Source organism: Geotrypetes seraphini, chromosome 1 (assembly GCF_902459505.1).
Source record: "Geotrypetes seraphini chromosome 1, aGeoSer1.1, whole genome shotgun sequence".
Classification (NCBI taxonomy): domain Eukaryota; kingdom Metazoa; phylum Chordata; class Amphibia; order Gymnophiona; family Dermophiidae; genus Geotrypetes; species Geotrypetes seraphini.
The window spans coordinates 17,294,034-17,317,275 of record NC_047084.1 but is presented as its reverse complement, the minus strand read 5'-3'; the positions used below and the strand labels follow the sequence as shown (position 1 = coordinate 17,317,275).

At 42.1% G+C, this 23,242-nt stretch overlaps 1 protein-coding gene across 2 annotated transcripts in view; it reads left to right on the top strand.

Moving 5' to 3' along the window:
• The window catches only part of VCAN (versican), a 249,752-nt gene that overhangs the window by 221,432 nt on the left and 5,078 nt on the right, over positions 1 to 23,242 (top strand). For both annotated transcript variants that reach the window (XM_033923290.1, XM_033923357.1), the window contains exon 13: positions 19,816 to 19,960. In XM_033923290.1, the coding sequence (XP_033779181.1) occupies positions 19,816 to 19,960 (145 nt within the window). The remainder of the gene's footprint in view (positions 1 to 19,815; positions 19,961 to 23,242) is intronic.

Genomic DNA, 23,242 nt, shown 5'->3' with positions numbered 1-23,242 from the left:
CCCAGAGTGAAGCACCTTAAATGTCAGAAGAATCAGCTGGTAAGTGATACGGTTGGAATCTGGTAACTAATGTTCATGACAAAGAAGGGGTATCACGTGGTAAAACTTAAGAGAGTTTTTCAGCAATTGTATTGCTGAATTCTGGACAAGTTATAGATGATGTTTGTCTTGAACTCTGATCTCGTGCTAGAGTGCATTGCAATAATCTAATCTGAACATGCCAAATGAGTGGATAGTGCTGGTGTTCAATGAGTGCTGAGATAGTGTCTGATGTCTGCTTTCCTTATCTTTTGAACTCTCTTGCTAGGATTTGCTATCTACTTGTCATTTTGTTCTCCTCTGTCCTTTTCCTTTCAGCTTTCTTCAATTTAGGGCTCCTTTTACAAAGGTACGCTAGTGTTTTTAGTGCACACACCAGATTAGCATACGCTATAGTGTGCACTACCTGAAAAACTATCGCCTGCTCAAGAGGAGGCGGTAGTGGCTAGTACGCGCAGCATTATAGCGTATGCTAAGCACGCACTAAAACCGCTAGCGCGCCTTTGTAAAAGGAGCCCTTAGGGCAGCCTACTTAAGTGTGCTGTTCTCCATCGCTGCCTGGGCTTCCTTTGTTTTCTGCCTTTGTCCAGATTTAATTCTCTCTTGATATCCAGATATCAGTTTCCCTCTTTTTATTGTCTTCCTACTGCTTCCATCTCTTTTCATCAGCCTGCCTATCCTATTTCACCCCCCCCCCTTATTTCTCAGTCTCTACTAGCTATATCCTCTTCCTGTCCTCAATCCATCATCTGCCCTCTTTCTCTCCCCCTTCTCTTCAATATCTACCCTCCTTATGTCCCCTTCCACCCAGAATTTCCTTATTTTCTCTCTCCCCCTTCCATCTAGCATGTGTTCTCTTTCTCTTCTCCCTTCTATCTAGCATCTGTCCTCTTTTCACCCCTTCCGTTCAGTGTCTGCCATGATTTCCCCCTTCCACCCAGCATGCATTTTCTTTCTCTTCCCCCTTCCATCCAGCATGTGTACTCTTTCTCTTCCCACTTCCATCCAGTCTCTGCTCTCTTCTCCTTTCATCTAGCATCTGCCCTCCTCTCCTTCCATCCAGCATCTGTCCCTCTATCTCCTCACGTCAATGCAGTGCAGCCCTCCTTATCTCCCCCTTCCAACCAGCCTCTGTCCTTCGTCTCTCCCCTTCCATCTAGCTTCTGCTCCTATCCCCCTTTCGTTCTGCATCTGCCTTCTCTCTGTTACCCCTCCCAACACTCCTTCTGCCTCTTGACCTGCAACAGCAGTAAAGCAAGAGGCCAAACTCTTAATTTGCACGGTTTCTGGCTCTGCCCCAGAACAGGACGTGATTTCCGAGGGGACAGACTGTCAACCACATGTATACCGTATAGATTCTGGACCTGTGGTGACTGTAGCTTGTTTTGTGGCTGCTGATACTCATCTAGAAAGGCAGCAGGAGGTGGTGGGAGGGAGATGGGGATGGACCTGGTGCTCTTGCTTTGCAGCAGTGGAGAACTGCTGCACAGAAGCTTAAAAAACAGTACACAGCCATAGAGGGATCACTGGCACATACAATACCAAATTCTAACACTCACAAAGTGCTGTATACTGACCAGCCTTCCTATCTTTGCTCCATTACAACATTATACACACAACTAGTATTTTAGCCCATTACATTAACGGGTGCTAGAATATATGTCTGTGTGTCTTTATTTCTGTCTCTCTCTCCCTCCCGCTGTCTGTCTCTTTCTCTCCCTGGCCCCCTTTGTCTGTCTGTCTTTCTGTGTCTCTCCCTGCCCCTATGTCTTTCTTCTTTTCTTTCTATCTATCTGTCTCTCTCCCTGCCTCCTATGCAGTAGCATTTCTCTCCCATCACTTCCCTGTGCAGCAGCCATAGCAGCATTCCCTCCCCCTCCATTTCCCTCCCCCCACACCACTTCCCTGTGCAGCAGCAGCGTTTTCCCTACCCCCCTTTCCCTTCCTGCGGTCTGGCCGGCTCCCTTAGTCCCTTACCGCCCCCCCCCCCCACCCGTGTGGGTCGCATCTGTTTGTTAGATGCGGAAAAAAATCAGGCGCACCTAAATAGCCCGAGACTCTTAGTGCCCATCAGTCCGGAACAAAAGATCTGTGAAATTGTAGTAAAAGACTTAGAGAATAACCGAATCGTTTACAGGAGAAGCAAAAGCACAGACAATTTAATCTTTCTAAGGAAGAGCTCCTTCAAATGAAAGTCTGCCTCAAATCTTACAGACATCATAGCTACAAATCATAGCCAAACGCCCCAGCGGACATTAAGTGGTTCTCCTAATGACTCAGATAAAATCTGTGGAAATCCAGAGAGGAGATCAAAACGCTGGCGAAGTCCTATCAGAGCCAAGGATTTTGACAGTGTTAAAAATAGTAAGTAATGTTACAGAAGTTGCTTTGAAGAGAGAGAGAGTGCCAAGGCCACAAACTCCCCTCCTAGAAAACAAAGCTGTAGGACATGACCCAACATGATGATTACTCTCAAAGAGTTCTCGAAGCACTGAAAAGGACAGGAGAAAGTATGTCTCTCCCACATGTAGCCCAAATCTCCCCCATTCAAGAACTCTTGGTCTTAGCCATTCTCTCTTCAGGTTACTATCTTAAGTTTTGAAAATGATTCGCTTACTGTTGAGGCTAAAGGCCACAGGACATCAGAGAGCGCCTCCCAGAGCTCGCTTCGGGTACGGCAAGGGCTGCGTGTCCTGAAAACCTTCCGATTCCAGCAGCGTCTGCAGCACTCTACACACACTGCTTCGGGGCCTTCTACTGCCCTGATTTGCTGGGCAGTAGAAGGCCCCGAAGCAGTGTGTGTAGAGTGCTGCAGACGCTGCTGGAATCAGAAGGTTTGTCGGGACCGCGAGAAGGGAAGGGGGGGGAAGGGAATAAGTGAGCCGGCCAGACCGCGGAAAGGGAAAGGGGTGTTAGGGGAAATGCTCTTTCCTACTGCGGGCGTCAGCTTAGGGGGCGCGCCGGAGAGATCAAGAGGCTCGAGTTCCTCCACTGTAGCGTTGGTTTTGCCTGCTGTGGCCGTCAGCGGCGGCGGTGAAAGTAGCAGCGGCGGAGTGAGGTGAGACAGTTGGCAGTATGCGGCCCTGGCTGGAGGGTGCAGTATTTGGTTGGTGTGTCTCAGACGTGCGGGCGTGCAGAGGTATCGTGTGGTGTTGCTGAGGAGCAGGAAGCAAGCTGTGATTGGGTGGGGGAGCGTCCTCCTGGGCAGTGATTGTGCGAGCCGCAGCAGTCGACAGGCTCCGCGCCGCCATGCGCATGCGCACTCCTACCTGCGGGTCCCTACAGCTCACGGAAAATGGGAGCACGCAGGTGGGAGTGTGCATGCGCGCTTAGGGCTTTATTATATTAGATGGTCAGTTGTAAAGCACACTTGAAGTCAACCAGCTGTTGTGCTTTCTTTTGTGCCACGTCCCTCCTTTGGATTCAGTGTCCCTTGCCCTGTGCACAGAGCAATCTTTTATGAAATTTAGATCAGCCCTTAAAGCCCATCTACTCAAAAAGACTTTATGGTACCTCAGAAAGCAAAGGGAACAGCTGGGAGCAAATTGGCTTAGCTTACATATTCTGCTTTACTCAAGTTTCTCTATCCTGTAATTGTAGTGGCATGCTTTTTTCTCTCAATAGTTTGATGTAATTTTTGTTTACACTGCTCTGTTTTGCTTGTCAGGAAGTGTGGTATATCAGGTTGAATAAACCATAAAGCACAAAAGGCTACAGACTCTGCAGAACACTGCAGCTAGAATATTATGCAGAGCTCAAAATACAAACTTATACCATTACTGTAACAGCGTGCAATGCCTTCATTGGTTATCAATAAAGGCAGAAGTAACCTTTAAATTACATAGTAACATAGTAGATGATGGCAGATAACGATCCAAATGGTCAATCCAGTCTGCCCAACCTGATTCAATTTAAATTTTTTCTTCTTAGCTATTTCTGGGCAAGAATCCAAAGCTCTACCCAGTTCTGTGCTTGGGTTCCAACTGCCAAAATCTCTGTTAAAACCTACTCCAGCCCATCTACACCCTCCCAGCCATTGAAGCCCTCCCCAGCCCATCCTCCACCATACAGACACAGACCATGCAAGTCTGCCCAGAACTGGCCTTAGTTCAATTTTTAATATTATTTTCTGATTCTAGATCCTCTGTGTTCATCCCACGCTTCTTTGAACTCAGTCATAGTTTTACTCTCCACCACCTCTCTCGGGTGTACCTTAGTATATAAAAAATTATATGGTCAAGCACCATGTTATATGTCTTCTCTAATATATTTGCCATTTATAAATAAGATCTGTTATTCTCAGAATGAACTACTATTACATTTTCTGACTTAGAAGGGTGTATAATTTAAAAATTACACTTTTAATTGTCAATATAGAATTCATGCTTAGCTGCTACTCTTTGAGTTTTTACAAGGATTGGATTGACCTCTGCGAAGATGGGATACTGGGCTAGATGGACCATTGGTCTGACCCATTAAGGCTATTCTTATGTTATTATGTACAACAGGTTAATGCCCAACTTTATAGAATTAACCTCTAAAATCAGGGGTGTCAAAGTCCCTCCTTGAGGGCTGCAATCCAGTCGGGTTTTCAGGATTTCCCCAATGAATATGCATGAGATCTATTTGCATGCACTGATTTCATTGTATGCTAATAGATCTCATGCATATTCATTGGGGAAATCCTGAAAACCCGACTGGATTGCGGCCCTCGAGGAGGGACTTTGACACCCCTGTCTTAAATCAAATTAGCACACATTCCACAAATGCAGTAAGTGGTTGTGCATGATTTTAGCAGTTTATGTGTAGTAATTCATGGGTTAAGGGCATTCTGTGGTAGTGGGCAGTGAGAAGGCAGGACATGGGAAGAGAATTACATGTGAGAATGATACAGGGACAAATTTGTCCCCATCCCCACAGGAACTCAATTTCTAAATCCTGTCCCTGTAAGTTTTGTCACTGTCTCTGTCCCTGCCCCATTTCTGTAAGCCCTGCCTTAACTGCACAGGCCTTGAACATTTATGATTTTAAAGTGTTTGAGGCATCTGCAGATGAAGATGGAGCTTGCAGGAATGAATCAGGGACAGGAAAATAATTTGCAGGGACGAAACAGGAAAATGTGTTCCCGCGGGGACGGGGAAAAATTTGTCCCCATGTCATTCTCTAGATTCCGCACCATTCATGGAAAAAAGTGTTTATGAGCTACTTGAAAAATTGAAGGTAGACAAAGCCATGGGACTGGACGGGATCCATCCTAGGATATTCAGAAAGCTCAGAGAGGTTCTGGCGGCTCCACTTAAAGATTTGTTCAATAAATCCCTGGAGACAGGAGTGGCTCCATGGGATTGGAGAAGAGCGGTTGTGTTTTCTCTTCACAAAAGTAGTTGCAGAGATGAAGCGGGAAACTACAGGCCGGTAAGCCTCACTTCGGTTATTGGCTAAACAATGGAAGCACTGCTGAAGAAGAGGATAGTGAAATAACTAGAATCTAATGGGTTGCAAGAACCAAGACAACATGGTTTTCTTAAAGGTAAATCGTGCCAAACAAATCTGATTGAATTCTTTGACTGGGTGACTAGAGAATTAGATCAAGTGAGTGTGCTAGATATAATCGTACTTAGCTTTCTGCAAAGCCTTTGACACTGTTCCTCATAGGAAGTTCTTGAACAAACTTGACCAGCTGAAGTTAGGACCTAAAGTGGTGAACTGGATTAGAAACTGGTTGATGGACAGATATCAGAGGGTGGTGATTAATGGAATTTGCTCAGAGGAAGGAAAGGTGAATAATCGAGTGCCTCAAGGATCGGTGCTGGGGCCGATTCTGTTCAATATGTTTGTGAGTCGTATTGCTGAAGGGTTAGAAGGAAAGGTTTGCTTTTTTGCAGATGATACTAAGATTGGTAATAGAGTGGACACCCCGGAGGGAGTAGAAAACATGAAAAAGGATCTGTAAAAGTTGGAAGAATGGTCCAGCATCTAGCAACTAAAATTCAATGCAAAAAAGTGCTGAGTTTTGCATACAGGGAGTAGAAATCCGAGGGACATGTATGTGCTGGGAGACAAGAGGCTGATATGCACAGATGGGGAGAGGGACCTTGGGGTGATAGTGTCTGAGGATCTGAAGGCAACAAATCAGTATGACTAGGTGGTGGCTGTAGCCAGTAGGATGCTAGGCTGTATAGAGAGAGGCATAATCAGCAGAAGAAAGGAGGTGTTGATGGCGCTATACAGGTCATTGATGAGGCCCCACGTGGAGTATTGTGTTCAATTTTGGAGGCCATATCTGGTCAAGGGTATAAAAAGACTTGAAACGGTCCAGAGTAAAGCAACAAAAATGGCAATGTCAGCTCAAAGCAGCCTTGCCCCTTGATGACCAAGTAAGGTTTCTCTCTGTAGTATCCTGCCTACATGGGAACAGGAAGTTGTACAGAGAGATAGCTTCTGGGCAAGGAATGAGGCTGCCCTAAGCTGATGCTACCAGGAATGTCAGAGAATTGCAGCATCAGCGTGTGTGTGTGGTGGTGGGATGAAGTGAAAGAAATGCTAGTCCATGTGGAGGAGGGAAAGGAGAGAAAAACTGGGTTGGCGGGGTAGGGAAAATAATGCTAGATCGAGGGGAGGGGTAGGGTTGGGAGGTTGGGAGAAAGATGGCAAGGGGCGAGGCTGCTTTGAGCAGACACTGCCAAAGTTGAAAGAACTGCTGCAACAGCCTCAGAGTCCGGGGATGGAGAAGTGAAAGAAATGCTGGACTTCAGAGAGGAGGGAAGGAAGACACCAGATTGAGCAGATTTGCAGGATGCTGGATAACTATAAACAACACTGACACTAGGTCCTGAGGCCAGAGCCTGGGCCCCCCCAACTGCCCCCCATGACTACATCACTGTAAAACCCGAGGGCTCACTGGACTGACTTGGTCTTACTTTGGAGGCTTGGGCGATGCTGCCTGGGATGGACTGACTCTGTTCCATTGCTGCTATTGCTTTTTGTTTGAGAGCAGAAAGAATCGCTGCCATGCTGCCGCCACTGCTCTGCCCACCTAAAAATGGCTAGCAAAATTTCATATAACAGCCTCACGAGACTTCCGCAGGAAGTCTCAGCAACCATTTTGAGGAAGTGACAGCGAGCAGAGTAGCGGCAGTGGGCAGGAAAGAGGGGAGTTCTTTCCTGCCCCCGAAGAGTACACTAGATAACCAGGGCTTTTAATTTAAGCCTGGAGAAGCTCGAAGAAGACCAGCCCTTTAATCCCAATTACAGCGAGAATGCCACGCTAACAGTCCCCGTTCCCACAGCACTATCACAGTCACTTTCATCTTTTTTCCTGTAAACCGTGCCGAGCTCCGCATTCGTGGAGATGGTGCGGTATATAAACCCAAGGTTTAGTTTAGTTTAGTTTAGTTTAGAATGGTCTACTATTACTGCGGTATTCCTGTGCAATTTTGTAAAATTTTCTCCATTACTGCGACAACTGTGGTATTACAGCAGTAATGATTACCATGTCATTCTCTAGTTGTGAACCCACTAGGGACAGCAAAAGTACCTATATGTAAAACCACTGATGATAACTACAGCAAGGCAGTTTATCAAATCTCTTCTGCGTTCTTTCGAAGTCTGGACATCCCTTTTAGGTTTGACGATGGCCTGAGTATGCCTAGTGCTGTTTTCCCACTTTCTTCCATAAGAATCCCATTCTGATGCAGAGGAAAATGAGGCAGTTCATGCATTCTGAAAACTGGACCAGTACATGCTTGAAATTTTTCATTCAACGCCCACTATCCCTCAGATCATCACTATTTGGCCTTTCACACAGTCATTTTTTTACATTTGCCAGCTTACTCAACATCTGTTTTCCACAACCTCCTTTCAAACCTCAGATCAGGCTATAACATCCTCACTGTTCGTGTGGCTCCTGCTCATAAGCCACTTTTCCAGGAAGAGCATGGTGGCCAACTGGATCAGGTTCTGGCAAAATGCAGTCAGGGTGCCCAGGGGTACAATGACTGTGGAAACAGATGAATCAGCTTTGTGCTGAGCAGCAGAAAATCACTGCGCCATCGAGGCTTTATAGTATCAAACTGAGAAGTAATAACTGCCCTAAATCAATGTTGTAAGGAACAGAAGGCACAAGTTATCCAATCCATCCATAACCTATAATAAACTTGTGTCTCCTACCATGAAAAATCAGCATATGGTATTGCCAGGAGGCACATATCTGGGAGAGCTTTTCAATTTGTCTGGAATCTTGCTGCATGACACATTGAAAGTGATTTTCTCTAGTTCCCAATATAACCCAAGAAAGCGTCATTCTTTGAAGTGAGCTGCATCAGATCATAATCCATAGTTATGAGAGCAGCAAAGGGCTGCTTGTACTGTGCCCTTCTGAGAGACAGATATTCCTTAAATGACAGCATGCAACAGAATCTCAGTTAGACTATCTGGCTCAATATGAAAATACTAAGCTGTCAACCTTCAAATAAAACCCTTAAAGTGACAGAGGGACATAGCCTGTCATACTGGTCCAACTCCATGGGGCAGCTTAGTAACCTATGATTTTATAACAGCCTGAGAGAAAAATCATAAATGTTCCTTGCTTGATAAGACATCAAATATGACTTAAGATGCTAGAAAAGATGGATTTCAATCTAGAAGCCATATTTATTCATCAAAACAGCGAGCCTTGAAATGCACATTTAATAGGCAGACATGCAGTGTTATCACAACCGTAACGGGAAGTTCTCAGCGCTGCAGTTTCATTATTATGGAATTTCAGCATTCTGTACATACTCGTATATGACCACAGTGCTTTTTACATACAGGGCTAAATTCAGTGAATGATGCTTAAATATGGGCACTGAAAACAAAGAGCACCAAGCACTATTCTATAAACAGTGCCCTGAGTTGGGCGCCATTTATAGAATAGAGCTTAGCGCCAAACTGGGAATGAGGATTTGCATTAACTGAGACCTGGTGTAAATCTGTGTGCTTAACCCCCCTCCTTTAAAAAGCCACGCTAGTGTTTTTAGTGCCAGCCACAGCAGTATGACGCTCATAGGAATTCTATGAGTGTCGGAGTTCTTACCGCCGCATCCAGCGCTAAAAATGCTAGCACGGCTTTGTTAAGGAGGGGTAAATTAGGTGCAGATCTGCCGTATTCTATAATATTGCATGTAAATTCTAGGAATTCTATTCTATTCTTATTTATTTATATTCTGCACTATTATCATAACAGATTCTAGGATTAAGATGACGGGGGAAATCCACTGCTTATTTTTTAGGATAAACAGCATAAAAGCAGGAGGTGAAAAACAGATTTTATGATGTTTATCCTAAAAATAAGCAGTGGATTCCCCCTATTCATCTAAATAATGGCTTATGGACTTCTCTTTTAGGAAATTATCCAAACCTTTTTTAAACCCTGCTAACCTAACTGCTTTCGCTACATTCTCCAGCAACAAATTCCAAAGTTAAATTCCCCTTTAAATAAAGAAATATTTTCTCTGGTTTGTTTTAATTCTACTACTTAGCAGTTTCATTACATGCCCCTAGTCCTAGTATTTTTGGAAAGAGTAAACAAGCGATTCACATCTACTTGTTCCACTCCACTGAGTATTTTACAGACTTCTATCATATCTCCCCTGAGCTGACCCTTTTCCAGGCTGAAGAGCCCTAGCCACTTTAGCCTTTCCTTATAGGGACGTCATCCCATTCCTTTTATCATTTTCATAGCCCCTTCTTGTACCTTTCCTAATTCCGCTATATTTTTTGAGGTGTGACAATTAGAACTGCACACAGTATTCGAGATGCAGTCGCACCATTGAGTGATACAAAGGCATGATAACATTTTCATCCTTGTTTTCCATTCCTTTCCTGATAATTCTATTTGAATTTTTAGCCACTGCCACACACTGAGCTGACTTTCAACGTATCCTCAACGATGACACCTAGATTCTTTTTCTGGGCAGTGATTCCTAACATAGAACTCATTATCATGTAACTATAGTTCGGGTTCCACTTTCCTAGGGTTACCATATTTTCCTTCCAGAAAATCCGGACCCTTAGCCCCGCCCTCACGCCCACCTAGTTCCATCTACTCCACCCCACCCATATCCTTCCCCCAAGCCCGCCCTAGCCCCGCCCCCGCTGCCTGCTCTTGTCAGGCAGGGAGGACGTCCGTGCATGCGCAGTTGCTACATGATGACATCATTGTGTGACGGTGTGCATGCACGGACGTCCTCCCTGCCCGACACAGCTTTTCAAAACCCAGACAAAGTGCCAGGTTTTGAAAAGCCATCCAGACCCTACTCTTTCCCACATGCATCATTTTGCACTTGCTCACATTAAGGGCTCCTTTTACTAAGGTGCGCTAACATTTTTAGCGCACGCAGGATATTACCACGCGCTACACCGCGTGCTATGTGGCTAGAACTAACGCCAGCTCAGTGCTGGCGTTAAGGTCTAGTGCGCGCGGCAATTCAGAGTATGCAATTCCTCACGTTAATGCCCTAACGTACCTTAGTAAAAGGAGCCCTAAATATCATCCGCCATTTTGATGTTCAGTCTCACAAGATCCTCTTGCAAGTTTTCACAATTATCTTGAGATTTAGCAATTTTATCATCAGCAAATTTAACTATCACACTAGTTATTCCCATCTCTAGATCATTAATAAATGAAAAAGCAGCAGTCCCAGCACATTCCCCGGGGGAACCCCACTATTTACCCTTCTGCTTTGAAAATATTGACCATTTTACTCTCTGAAAAAAAAAATAGCGCTAAGCACTTTTCTATAATGGACACATGCTCTATATGAAATAGCGCTTAGCCCCAAATCCCACACCTAATTTTGGCACCAGAATTACACCTGATAAAACTTGGTGTAAATTTTGTAATTATTTTGGAATGCACCTGTCTCTCCCAAGCCACACCCCCTTTTGGGATATGTGCTATGGCCAATTAGGCAACCTGCCTTATAGAATAGCGCACAGCCATATCGCATGCAAATTTTAATGACTACTACTACTATTTATCATTTCTATAGTGCTGAAAGGCATATGCAGCACTGTACATGTAACATTCAATAGACAGCCCCTGCTCAGAAAAGCTTACAATCTAATTTGGACAGACAGGACATATCAGGGTTGGGGAGTTTCTGGTAGAAGGAATGATACAATGGGTATATATATCTGGCAGTGAGTGGAAGTTAAGTGTTGAAAGCAGCATCAAAAAAGTGGGCTTTTAGCTTGGATTTGAATACTGCAAGAGACGGAGCATGATGTGTTGACTCTGGCAACCTGTTCCAGGCATACGGTGCCACAAGAAAGAAGGGACGGGGTCTGGAGTTGGCGGTGGAGGAGAAGGGTACAGATAAGAGGGACTTATCTGATGAACGGAGTTCAGAGGAGGGTGATCATAGGGGGAGATAAATAAGGAGAGATATTGAGGAGCTACTGAGTGAATATGCTTGTAAGTCAGTACAAGAGGAGTCTGAACTGTATTCGGAAATGGATGGGGAGCCAATGAAGTGACTTGAGATGAGGGGTAATGCGAGTGTGGCGGCTTTTGTGGAATATGAGTCATGCCGCAGCATTTTGAATGGACTGAAGGGGAGAGAGGCAGTTTAGCGGGAGACCTGAAAGAAGTGTGTGGCGCAGTGGTTAAAGCTACAGCCGCAGCACTCTGAGGTTGTGAGTTCAAACCTACGCTGCTCATAGTGACCCTGGGCAAGTCACTTAATCCCCCCATTGCCCCAGGTACATTAGGTAGATTGTGAGCCCACCGGGACAGAGAGGGAAAAATGTAAACCGTTCTGAGCTCCCTTGGGAGAACGGTATAGAAAATTGAATAATAAATAAAGTATGTTGCAGTAGTGTAAGCGAGAGGGAATGAGAGCATGGATAAGGGTTTGGTAGAGTGCCTATTAACATCAGTAATGGGTTGTTGGCAACTATTTATTGATGGTTAAGAGCTCATTAGTCAATTAATTTGTGTGGACATTTTAGCAGCATGCCCAAATTTGTGTACCATATATAGAACTGGGATATTGCTTTATAGCTACATTGTACCATAAGGCAGTGACTGCTTGTATTTTTTTCTCACAAAATTCTTTTTTGCCGGTTTATAATAAGCACATTATTTGGAGCTTAAATCCATAAACACGTCAAGAGCAGCTGTGTGACAGTTATGAGCACATTAAAGCCCAGATTCTATTAAGTTAAGCCTCTAGACTGGCGCACCTAACTTAATTTTCTTAACTGATAATTGAAAGCGCCAAACAATTAAAAAATTAATTAGCTTGCAAGTGCCTATCACTTCACAGTAAGCGTCTACACCAAGGTGCATACCAACAAGTAGGTGTGGATAGGGGGCAGAATCAGGGTGGGTTTTGGGTATGGTTTGACTTAAGTACAGGTGCCTAACTTAGGTACATTCATTTAGGTCAAAAGGCGCACATGTCCCTAAGTGGCCAAGCAGAAATGAATACATCAAAAATCCCTGTCAAAATGACATGAGTAACAGCATGAAACAAAAATGTTCTGGCTTCCCATCCATACTGCTACCTAGATAAGTACTTTTAAATATTGGTTCTTTACTGTTTATCCAGTCAACACCTATTTTAATTTTTTTTTTGCATTGGGGGATTTTTTATTGGTATTTATTAGTTAAAGCCTAAAGCCAGAAGCTCTAGGCATGATCCATTTCTTGATAAATGAGCTAGCAATGATTTCACTATAGTCTGGGAATGAAATAATGAATTACAGGAAGTCAAGCACAGGTCTGAGTGCGTCTGGGACCACGCCAGTATGATCTGGATCCGTTACAAGGTTGGCAGTTGATCTTTGTTGGGAAATGATCTGAAGAAAAAGAAAGCAGCCATGTGGAAACTGTGCAAATGACTGAAGATGAAATATTGATTATTTTTATCTGGGGAAATGTAGTTTTGTTAAAATGACACAATCGCTTAAAATAAAGTTGCTTTGTCAGGAAATGTTGAAAACCCTTTTCTGAACAATAAATTTATAATTAACTAGAATCAATGTGTCTTTCAGTGCTAAGTCATATCCATTAGATGCAATGGGAAAGCTTTAAGTGCTGTGGTACATTATTACTCACCAAAGATAAGAAATTTAGTTAAAAAAAGAGAACAAATAAAACATTGAGATTAAAATTTATGAAATGATTTCTACCTCTCTTACTTTGAGAGTTTTTATTTGTAAGCCTTGTTCTAGATCAGTGAAGTGTGTCTAAATAAGGTATTGAAATACAACAGAGAAACTGGATAGAGAGTAAAGAAAACAATTTAAAAGTCTGGAACTTCCTGGACTAAGCATTTCTGGCAGGAGAGACTGAACAAAACTCAAGCCAGTGCAGCCAAAATAAATTTGTACATTGATGATCACAGATACGAGGTTGCAGCATGCCATGTCTGGAGATGTAAGACCTTATGGGAAAAGCATCCTACAAAGTCAGGATTTGATAATCTTGAACTGTTAGAAAGCACTCAATGCTAAAATCATTTAACATCAATATTAAAACAATAGACAAGCAATTACAGTTCCCAGAAAACACATATTTTAATAATAGCCTTACAAATTGCCTTTCTTAGCAATGCTTAACATCTGGAGGTAACAGCTCTGTAATTCTCCCCCACTGCTTCTCTCTGGCTCATAGTACTTCTGTGGAAATAGCACGAGAAAGTGTGAAAGTGATTATACTGTGGCATTGGTTGCACAGCCAAACTAAAATTTCATTAAGTGCTCTGTTGTGTTCAGAGTCCATTTTTTTGGCACTGAATGTTGTGCCGATAAAAAAGTATGGTATGCTGAAGAAAAGCACATTTTTTAAACTAAAGTGTGGTTAGAAATATGCAACAATTTTATTGAGCACAGGTTTTACACTTGCATCTCAATTAAAAAATGATAGGTTAAAAAAAAAAAAGGATTGATGAAAGAAAATAAATACGTCTTTCAGGTCCCATTTTACAAAGCTGCAGTAGCGATTCCTGAGCAGCAAATGCAATGCAGCCCATTCGGTTCCTATGGGTTGTATCGTATTTGCCGCATCAGGACTCACTATTGCGGCTTTGTAAAAAGGATTCTCAATGTGGTAGCTGAGCTCTTTCTTTTTTTCTCTTAATTTGTGGAAGGATTTAATTCAATTCATGGAAACTAGGGTGTTGTGAGTGTTTGGAAAAATATTTATACCTGGAAGTTTTAATTAAAAGTATATCTTTAAATGACCAGTATTTTGATTCACTAACGGAAGGATATTGCAAATAGAAATAGTCACTTCATATTTAGCTCAAATAAAGTATTTGTCACAGTCTAAAAAAGATATTTGATTAAGACAGCAGAGGATCTACTGTAGACATTCCTTTAATATCTTTCAATCTGCCAATTGGAATGTCAGGAATTATTAGGAAATAAAAGAATATCACAGTGCTCCTGTATCACTCCCTGGTGAGACTGCACCTAGAGTATTGTGTGCAATTCTGGTCACTTCATCTCAAAAAGCAATATAGTGGAATTGGAAAAGGTACAGAGAAGGGCAACCAAAATGATTAAGAGGATTTAACTCCTCTTATAAGATAAAAGTCTAAAGAGGTTAGGGCTCTACAACTTGGAGAATAGACTGCTGTTATCTTAATAATAATTTAAATAGTTCTATTTAACCAAACTGATAACATTATACCATATGTATTCTTATATTTGTTTAAGCATCCATGTTAACTGATGTAGTTAAACAGATATGTTTAAAAAATGCTAGACTATCAGCCAAGTCCACACATAAAAAACTAAAAATACTGTTTTCTTTAGCTCACTCATCTTCTTGTTTGTTCTTAATCTGGAAAAGAAAAACATGTTTTCCTGCTTTATCAGGTTCCAAACGATTTCTCGATTTTGAACGAATGAGTCCAAAGGAATAGAAAATTATTTCTGTGCCAGCATAAGAAGCTACTGCTGTTAAAAGTGAAATCATTACTTCAACAGTCTCTAAACCCAAGGGCTTAATAAGTGACCTCCACCAGTTCACTGATGTGACTTTCTTTAAAACATCATTAGCAAACATATATTTCTTGAATGGTTTCCACTTAACTCTGAAGTTTATTATAGTTGGCATTACAGATATATGATTCCTGGATACCCATGTCATAGCTAATTCCTTTCCTTTAGCACTTGACCCTGGATATTCATAATATTTGCAAGAAAATGAGCTGGAGACAGTGTTTGTCCCATTTGATTTTTTTAATGCTTGTAATTTAAATTTGACATTGTGCAGTTCTGTTTTTAAGTGCTCACTTGGTTCTTTCCAAATTTCAACAGCATCAGCAATAAAACAGCTATTGTTCTTTATTTTGTTTAAAACTTCAGAAATGGGTTTCAGAATTTTCAATATTTCTTTTAAGCCCAGTTTTGAGAATTTTGGCAGTAACAGTGCCATCTACAGTATATTCTCTTGATTTATTATTTTTATAAACTGTCATCAGAATAGACCAGTTCTTAATATACTGCTCAAAACTGTCCACTACAGAGATCCATCTAACTTCTTGTGTGAGCATTAGCTTGTTTCCACCCATTTCTTTCAGAGCTGCTGCTACAAAATGATTGTTACGGAAGTATATAGCAATTTCAGAGGCATTAGTCTTTATTTCTGGGACACTAAAGTCTTTGCAGCAAATGAGCACTGCAACCATATGTTATTAGTTTAGTATTCTTGTCATGCTCGTTTAAATTTCTTCTCATTTTGGATATATTTGCAGCATTGTCTGTGATTAAATCTGTTACTAGACATTTGAATTTTTGTTCACATTTTATTATAGCTTTTAGTGCTACTTCCTGTATCTGCTATATGTACATTTCCTGAGGTATCAATTGTTTCTGCAAGGAAAACATTTCCTATTTCTGGTGTTATACAAGCACATACATTAGAATGTGGATTAGACACTGTGGATTGAATGGTTGCAGAGTCTGGTTTGGTCCTGATATTCAGACCTAACAGTCAGATTTAGCGCATAAATAGAACCACGTAAATAGCTGTCTATCTCCCCACCCCACCCCCTTTTACTAAGATGCAGTAAAGGTTTCTATCACAGCCAGGAGCGTTAAATTCTCCAATGCTGCTCTGACGCTCTGAGCATTTAGCTCTTTGGGCCATTAGAAATTTCTTCCGTGGCTTAGTAAAAGGGGGGAGGGGCCTTATGTGCTAATCCATGGCTGGTGAAGTCTGAATATTAAGTTAACTGGTTATGTGCTATTTGGCTTTAAAAAGTCTGAAATTCAATGCTGAAGCCTGCACAGGGCCCAGCATTGAATTTTCAGCTTTAGTGCCAACAGCAGACACAAATTTCTGTCCACTGCCTGCTGAATATCAGCCAATTTATCTTCAATTGCCCTAAGCATCTGCTTAAGGGCTGATATTTAAAACAATTTAAACATATACGTAGGAGAATTAGAGCAGATATTCAGAATTTTATGGTTTTCACAGGATTGTAATATGATGATGCCCCATTTTATTAGGGCTAAGAAGGCTTTTACTGGGGAAAAAACTTTTTTCTGGTTGGCCCCGATGTTGCGGAATCCAGTCAACTCCACCTAAGTGCACGTCGGTTAAGCGCACTCTTCGGTTATCCGCAGCCTACCACCATGGTCCCATTTTGTATACATTAAAGTCAATGGACGTAAACTCCAGATAATTGCAATTCTGATAAGCACAGAATCTGCTTATGCGCACTGATGTTATAGGTCCCACCTCTATTCGTTCACGTTACGTTCACTCCATTTAAAGCAATCACATTTTCACGTGGATGAGACACGTGTTTTGGAACAGCAGTCTAGGCCTGGCCAGGTGTTCAAATTTCCCGAACTGCACCATGGCATTGCATGAACAAAAATCATTGTCTTTGGCTGAACATATTGATGTCTTAAAGAGACTTGATCAACGGGAGAGTCAGGTCTCTATTGCAAAACATTACAGTGTTCATCCTAGCCAGATTTCTCAGATTTACAAAAAAAAGCAAGACATATTGAAAGACTGGCAAAACAACAGCAATCCTACCAGAAAACGGAAAAGAATTGGGAAGGCTGGAGATGTTGAACAGGCATTGCTGCGATGGTTTGCTGAAGCTAAAAGTCGACAACTGCCAATCAGTGGACCTCTGCTGATGGAGAAAGCAGCACAGCTATCCAAAGCAACAAACGGATAGTTAGAGAGGTGGAAAGTTCATAACGGCATAAAATTTAAGAAGCAGCATGGCGAAAAACAAGACACGGATGAGTTTGGTGCAGAAAGATGGGTCATGGAAGTGTTGCCATCAGTCATTGGTGGATATTAACCATGCAACGTTTTCAATGCCGATGAGACGGGCCTGTACTGGCATGCCATTCCTGATGGAACATTGACTTTCAAATGCAGCAAAACTGTTGGCTTCAAGGTGCCAAAGGAACGATTGACATTGCTGCCCAGTTGCAATATGGACGGTAGTGAAAAGCTTGAACCACTGGTGATTGGGAAGAATCGAAATCCTTAGTGCATGAAAAACATTAAACGCTTGCCTGTTGAATATGAAAGCAACAAAAAAAGCATGGATGATGGCGACACTGTGGATTGAATGGTTGCAGAAGCTTGACAATCTGATGAGAAGGTGTAGGAGGCACATTGTAATGCTATGTGATAACTGTGCAGTACATAGCAATGATGTAAGACTAACCAACATCAAACTTGTGTTTCTTCCGCCAAACACAACCTCTTTGATCCAACTGATGGACCAAGGAATAATCGCAAACTTCAAATGTCATTACAGGTCGCTCATTCTAAGACATGTGATGGCAATGATTGAAACAAGCTTGGAATCCAGCCCCCGAGCTGCTGAGCTCACAAGAAAAATGATGGTGCTTGACTCTCTTCACATGGTATGGGAGGCGTGGAGTCGATTCTCATCATCAACGATTTCAAATTACTATCGACGGGCAAGCTTCATTCAAGCATCTGATGAGACAACTGAAGCTGACACTGTCTATTGAACTCCCAGTTGGACTCTCTCCACAAGAGTTTGAGCTGTATGTCGCCGTTGACAATGATGTGCCCACATCATCTGTACAGTCATAAAGGACACTGAAGACAACCAAGAGTCTGATGAGGATGGAGACACTGCTGCAGTCATCACGACTAATGAAACACCTGCAGAGATTGTTTCCTTCTCAGACGCGCTGAAGTCCTTACACACGCTGCATTGTTATCTGGAGATAAATAGATGTCACGACTATGGACAGTTTTACAGCATCAGTAGGCAGATACACAGCCTGAATTGTGCAATCTGTGTGCAGAAAACAATGAATGATTATTTCAGTAGAATGTTGGTTTAAAAAAAGGTTTACAGTGTATTGCATTAGACGGAACAGTGCTGTTTCTATAACTGAACCATGTTAAATTGTATTTGGTGTGTTTTTTTGCTGAATAAAAGTTTTATTGCATTTGACTACAGCGTTCTGTGATTTTCATGATTAAAAAGTGGTACTCTGATTAAGCGCACGCTCCGTTTAAGCGCACGTGGCGGTCCAGTCTGGAGACTTTGCACTTAAGCGGAGTCGACTGTAATCTCCCTCAGGAGGTTAGGGGGAAAGGGAATGGTTTTACTAAATTTAAAGTTTTGTTGAATAAATTTTTCTTAAACAAGCTTTTGAGAGGGAACAATAAAATTTATTAGGTGTTTTGCAGAACTCTCAACAGCATATGACTAGATAGATAGCTAGATATGATTTTGATTGTAAACCACCTTTTTTCTTCTTTGGGTTAGGCAGTATATAAAAATTTTAATAAACATTTTTATCCAAACAGTTCTGCAGAATTTCTGCTCTATTTGGCCAAAACTATTTGATTAGTCCTGGGATGGTCCAGTGGCAGAATATGGATAGAGCGAAAAGTTAACTGGGTGCTTATGACTGGATAGCTTACTGGGCATGTTAGAATGTATGCTGTCCTGGTACACAAAACACCTAGATATTCAGTATCGGTACCCAGATAGGGGCCAGCACTCAATATCTGGGTATAATTTAGTTTGTGGCGGCTAGTGTTTAAGGAACTGCTGATTATCAGTGGCTGAATATTGCCCCCATAGAGCAGTGGTTGTCAACATAATCCTTGGGCCATACTAAGTCAGTCAGGTATTCTAGCTATCAACAATGAATATGCATGAGAAAGATTTGCATATAAAGGAGGCAGTGCATGGAGTTTACTTTTTTGTCTTCAGTGGTCTTTCGTTTGGTGTAACTTTTAACGATTTCCCCATTTTTTACTATTATTGTACACCGCCTAGAAATTTATATAAGCGGTACAACAAACTTTTTAATAAACTTGGAAACTCGTATGGGTATCCTGAAAATCTGACTGGCTGGGTGTGCCTCGAGGACTGGGTTAAGAACCACAGCCTTAGGCTCTGTAGTACAGTGTTTCTGAACTCAGTCCTGGAGTACCACCTTGCCGGTCATTTTTTCAGGATATCGTTTATTGAACTTGATATACCGCCTTAGTTGCAGCACAATTCAAGGCGGTTTACAATAAAATATATTAAATAAGAACAAAATAAAAAAAAAAACCGCCATTAAAATAGGATAGTACACTACTTTCATACAGAAAACATAAAACCATGATCTTTTTATCAGTTTCTGACAAAGTTTGGCTGGTAATGTTAAATGTTAAATCTAGGAGTTGCATCGTGGAAACTATAGAAACTTATCAACTAAGCCTCCCTCTACCTTAAGAACACTGATTCTGTTTCTGTTTCACAGCAATATGACAATTGGAGGCCGAACCAACCAGACAGTTTCTTCTCTACTGGTGAAGACTGCGTAGTTATGATTTGGCATGAAAATGGCCAATGGAATGACGTGCCATGCAATTATCACCTCACATACACCTGCAAAAAAGGAACAGGTATAGCAGAAATGAACTTGAAACCCCATCTCCCTCCCCTCCCCCCTTACCCCTTTCACTGAACTTATAAGCATCACAGCTCATTTGGCTCCTATGGGCATTCCAAGTACTTACACTCAATGTGAACTCACCATTCCAGTGTGTCCCAAGTATTTTCAGACAGATAGGTACAAAAATGTGCTGCTAAGGGCACCATTTCCATGTTCCTATTGCCATTATGTGACATCAAGCAGTTTGGGCAGAAAAGCTTTGGTGACCATTCTGCTCACGAAGACCTGAGACCCTTTGGAAGAGTTAGTTCATGTTCTGGAGAAGTGCTGGTAGGTACCCAGGTCTGTGAGATTACTTTGACATGTGGAGGGCTGCTGAAACAGTGAAAAGGATCTTTTGGCAAAGGGTGTCTGCAGAGACAGGGAAATGGGTCATTTTGCCATGCTAACATCAGAGTCGCGAGGAGGGAAAAGTCCTCAAGTCGGTGGGATAGCTGCGATCATCAAGGGATAGAGAGAGGAATGGAGATGCACTGGATGGAAGCGCAAGGAGGGAGGAAAGAAATCCCCACAGTTGGCAAGTCTGAGCATATTGGTAGAGGAAATTGAAGGACTATCATGGTCGTTAGATAATATTAGGATCTAGTAGGTATTAACTAATTGCTGTTTACTGAGTACTCTGTAAATAATATGGACATTGAGCATTCTGTGTTATTTTGTGAACACTTACATATGGAATTTATTCACTTTTATTGTTCATGATTACAATTTTGTGTATAAAAGAGCCTTTCTGTTTAGTATTTTATTTTTAACAAGCACAAGAGGGCCTTACAGTAAAGTTTATTACATAAATGTCTTAGTCATACTGGAACACACAAAACTTCATTTTAATTATTAATCATAGACCCAGTACCAACATTAAGCCTAAGCTTAAACTTCTGCCACTGGCCTTGCGTTAAATTCTGAAGATGTGTAACTGCTCTTTTAAGTTTCTGGATGCCACATGTAATCTGTCTTTCCAGGCCAACTGTGTAGACAGATTTAGAAGAGAAGTCTTTATGAATTAGCCAACTAACCTATCTCCGTGACAAGGCCACTAAAATCTAATCTGTGCTTTAATAAATCAGAACAATGCTGTTCTTGGCAAGTCAGACGAGGATCACAGAATCAGTATTAAGTTTTAATAGTGAACTAGGCAATAAAAATAGCTAAGGCAGAGTAACCTTAAGGGAAGAAATTTAGCAATGCGCTTTCATTTTAAAATGACATGGAAACCTCAGGGTTGAAACTGCAGATAAAAAAAAAACCACTACCACCATAATTTTGATTGTACGTTTTCATTTTAGCACACACTAACCATTGGGGGAAAACATAAAAGTGGCTTGAGAATGTAGAAGAACATTCTGCATGCTTATAAAATTGGCCAGGGGTATATGAGCATAAAAGTTGGAAATCAGAAAACATATCCCCCTCATAGCAGGTCACTTAAATCTTAAGTTTCAGTTGCACACACACATTTCTAGAATACTTCCATCCACACAGGTAAACATACACACTGACCCTTATAAATGACCCCATGGTGCCTAATCACTGTCCTATAATTTCACAATCGTAGGGCAGGAACATAGGTGGGATATAGGCATGGCTGACATTTATCAGGCAACTCACAGAATACTGTAAGTTGTGTGTGCCCCTATTGCGTTTAGGCATGAATTTTTACATAAATAAATGTTCACACCTACATTTCAGTATGCTGATGCTGGGTTCACACTAGCATTCTATAAGGACACTTGCGAGCTCAAGTGTTCTTATCTAATAGGCTTATTAACAGTTTTATTTGACCACTTAAATTGAGGAACCCAGTTATGGAGTTGCCTCCATACCCAGTGGCATAGTAAAGGGGGAGAAGGGGTGGACCACCCCGGGTGCCGTATTGGTGGGAGCGCTGGCATCTCTCCACCCCTCCATACCACACTCATGCTCTCCCTCCCCTCGCACCTCTTTAAATCTTTGTCAGCGAGAGCAACTTCTCCAGCTTGCTTCTCACACCAGATTGCCTCCTCTCTGAAATCACTTCTGGGTCACAGGACCAGGAAGTGATGTCAGATGGAAAGCCAACATCGATGCAAGCAGCAGGCCAGAGAAGCTGCTCCTGCTGGTGAAGATTTAAAGAGGTAGAGGAGGGTGCAAGTGTTGCGTGGGGGGTGCAGAAGAATTGGGAGGTGTTGAAGGAGCAGGAGGTACATAGAAGGAGTGGAGGAGCACCACTGCCCTGGGTGCCTCCTACCCGTGCTATGCCACTGTCCATACCACCCAATATTCAGTGCTATTTAATTGGTCTTGAATGGCTCCTGGTTGGTTAAATAGCACTTAGCCAGCTGAACACTAATATTCAGCACAAGATGGCCACTGAATATTAGCGCTTAGAGGCTAACCTGGTTATGTCATAGGCTATCTATGTCACACAACATAGCCCTGCCAGCATTTTTCCCCCTCCTCCTCCTTAGTCACTCATATAAAATTACCCTCTCATGAGGCAAATCTATAACTGGGTGCCTGAGACCATGGAGTAGTATCCTATTCTATAAAGGAACCTAGATGCCTGGGTTCTGTTACAGAATACTAGAATGACTCTATATCAGTACATAAGAATTGTCATACTGGGACAGACCAAAGGTCCATCAAACCCAGTATGCTGTTTCCAACAGTGGCCAAACCAGGTCCCAAGTACGTAGCTTGATCCCAAGTAGTAAAACAGATGTTATGCTGCTTATCCTAGGAATAAGCAGTGGATTTCCCCAAGCTATCTCAATAATGGCCTGTGGACTTCTATTTTAGGAAATTATCAGCATGCTTAACATGTAGGAATCTGCACGTAAGACAGCCATAGAGCTTGCATAAGTGCGGAGCCCCACCTATAGCTCACTCATGCTCTGCCCCTGTGTATGCCCCCTTGCACATACACATTATGCAAGTGACGTGCATTGATACAGAATAGTGCTTAGGCAGTATGCTAGTATCTATATGCCTAAGTTCACATGTACATGCACATATGCTAGTCTTCTAAACTTCCAAACGTGACTATGTACTTTATAGAATTGCCCTTTTTCTGCTTGCCACACTAAGTGGGTAATGTTATAAAAGTTTTCCTGCATGTAGAAGTAACCTAATGGTGAGTGCAGTGGTTCTCATTCCCGTGGCACTATCGCAGAACAGTCTACTGGTACCGTGGTACTACCAGTCCCTATTACTCCATTACCACGGTAATGGTTATCATGTCACTCTCTAGAGT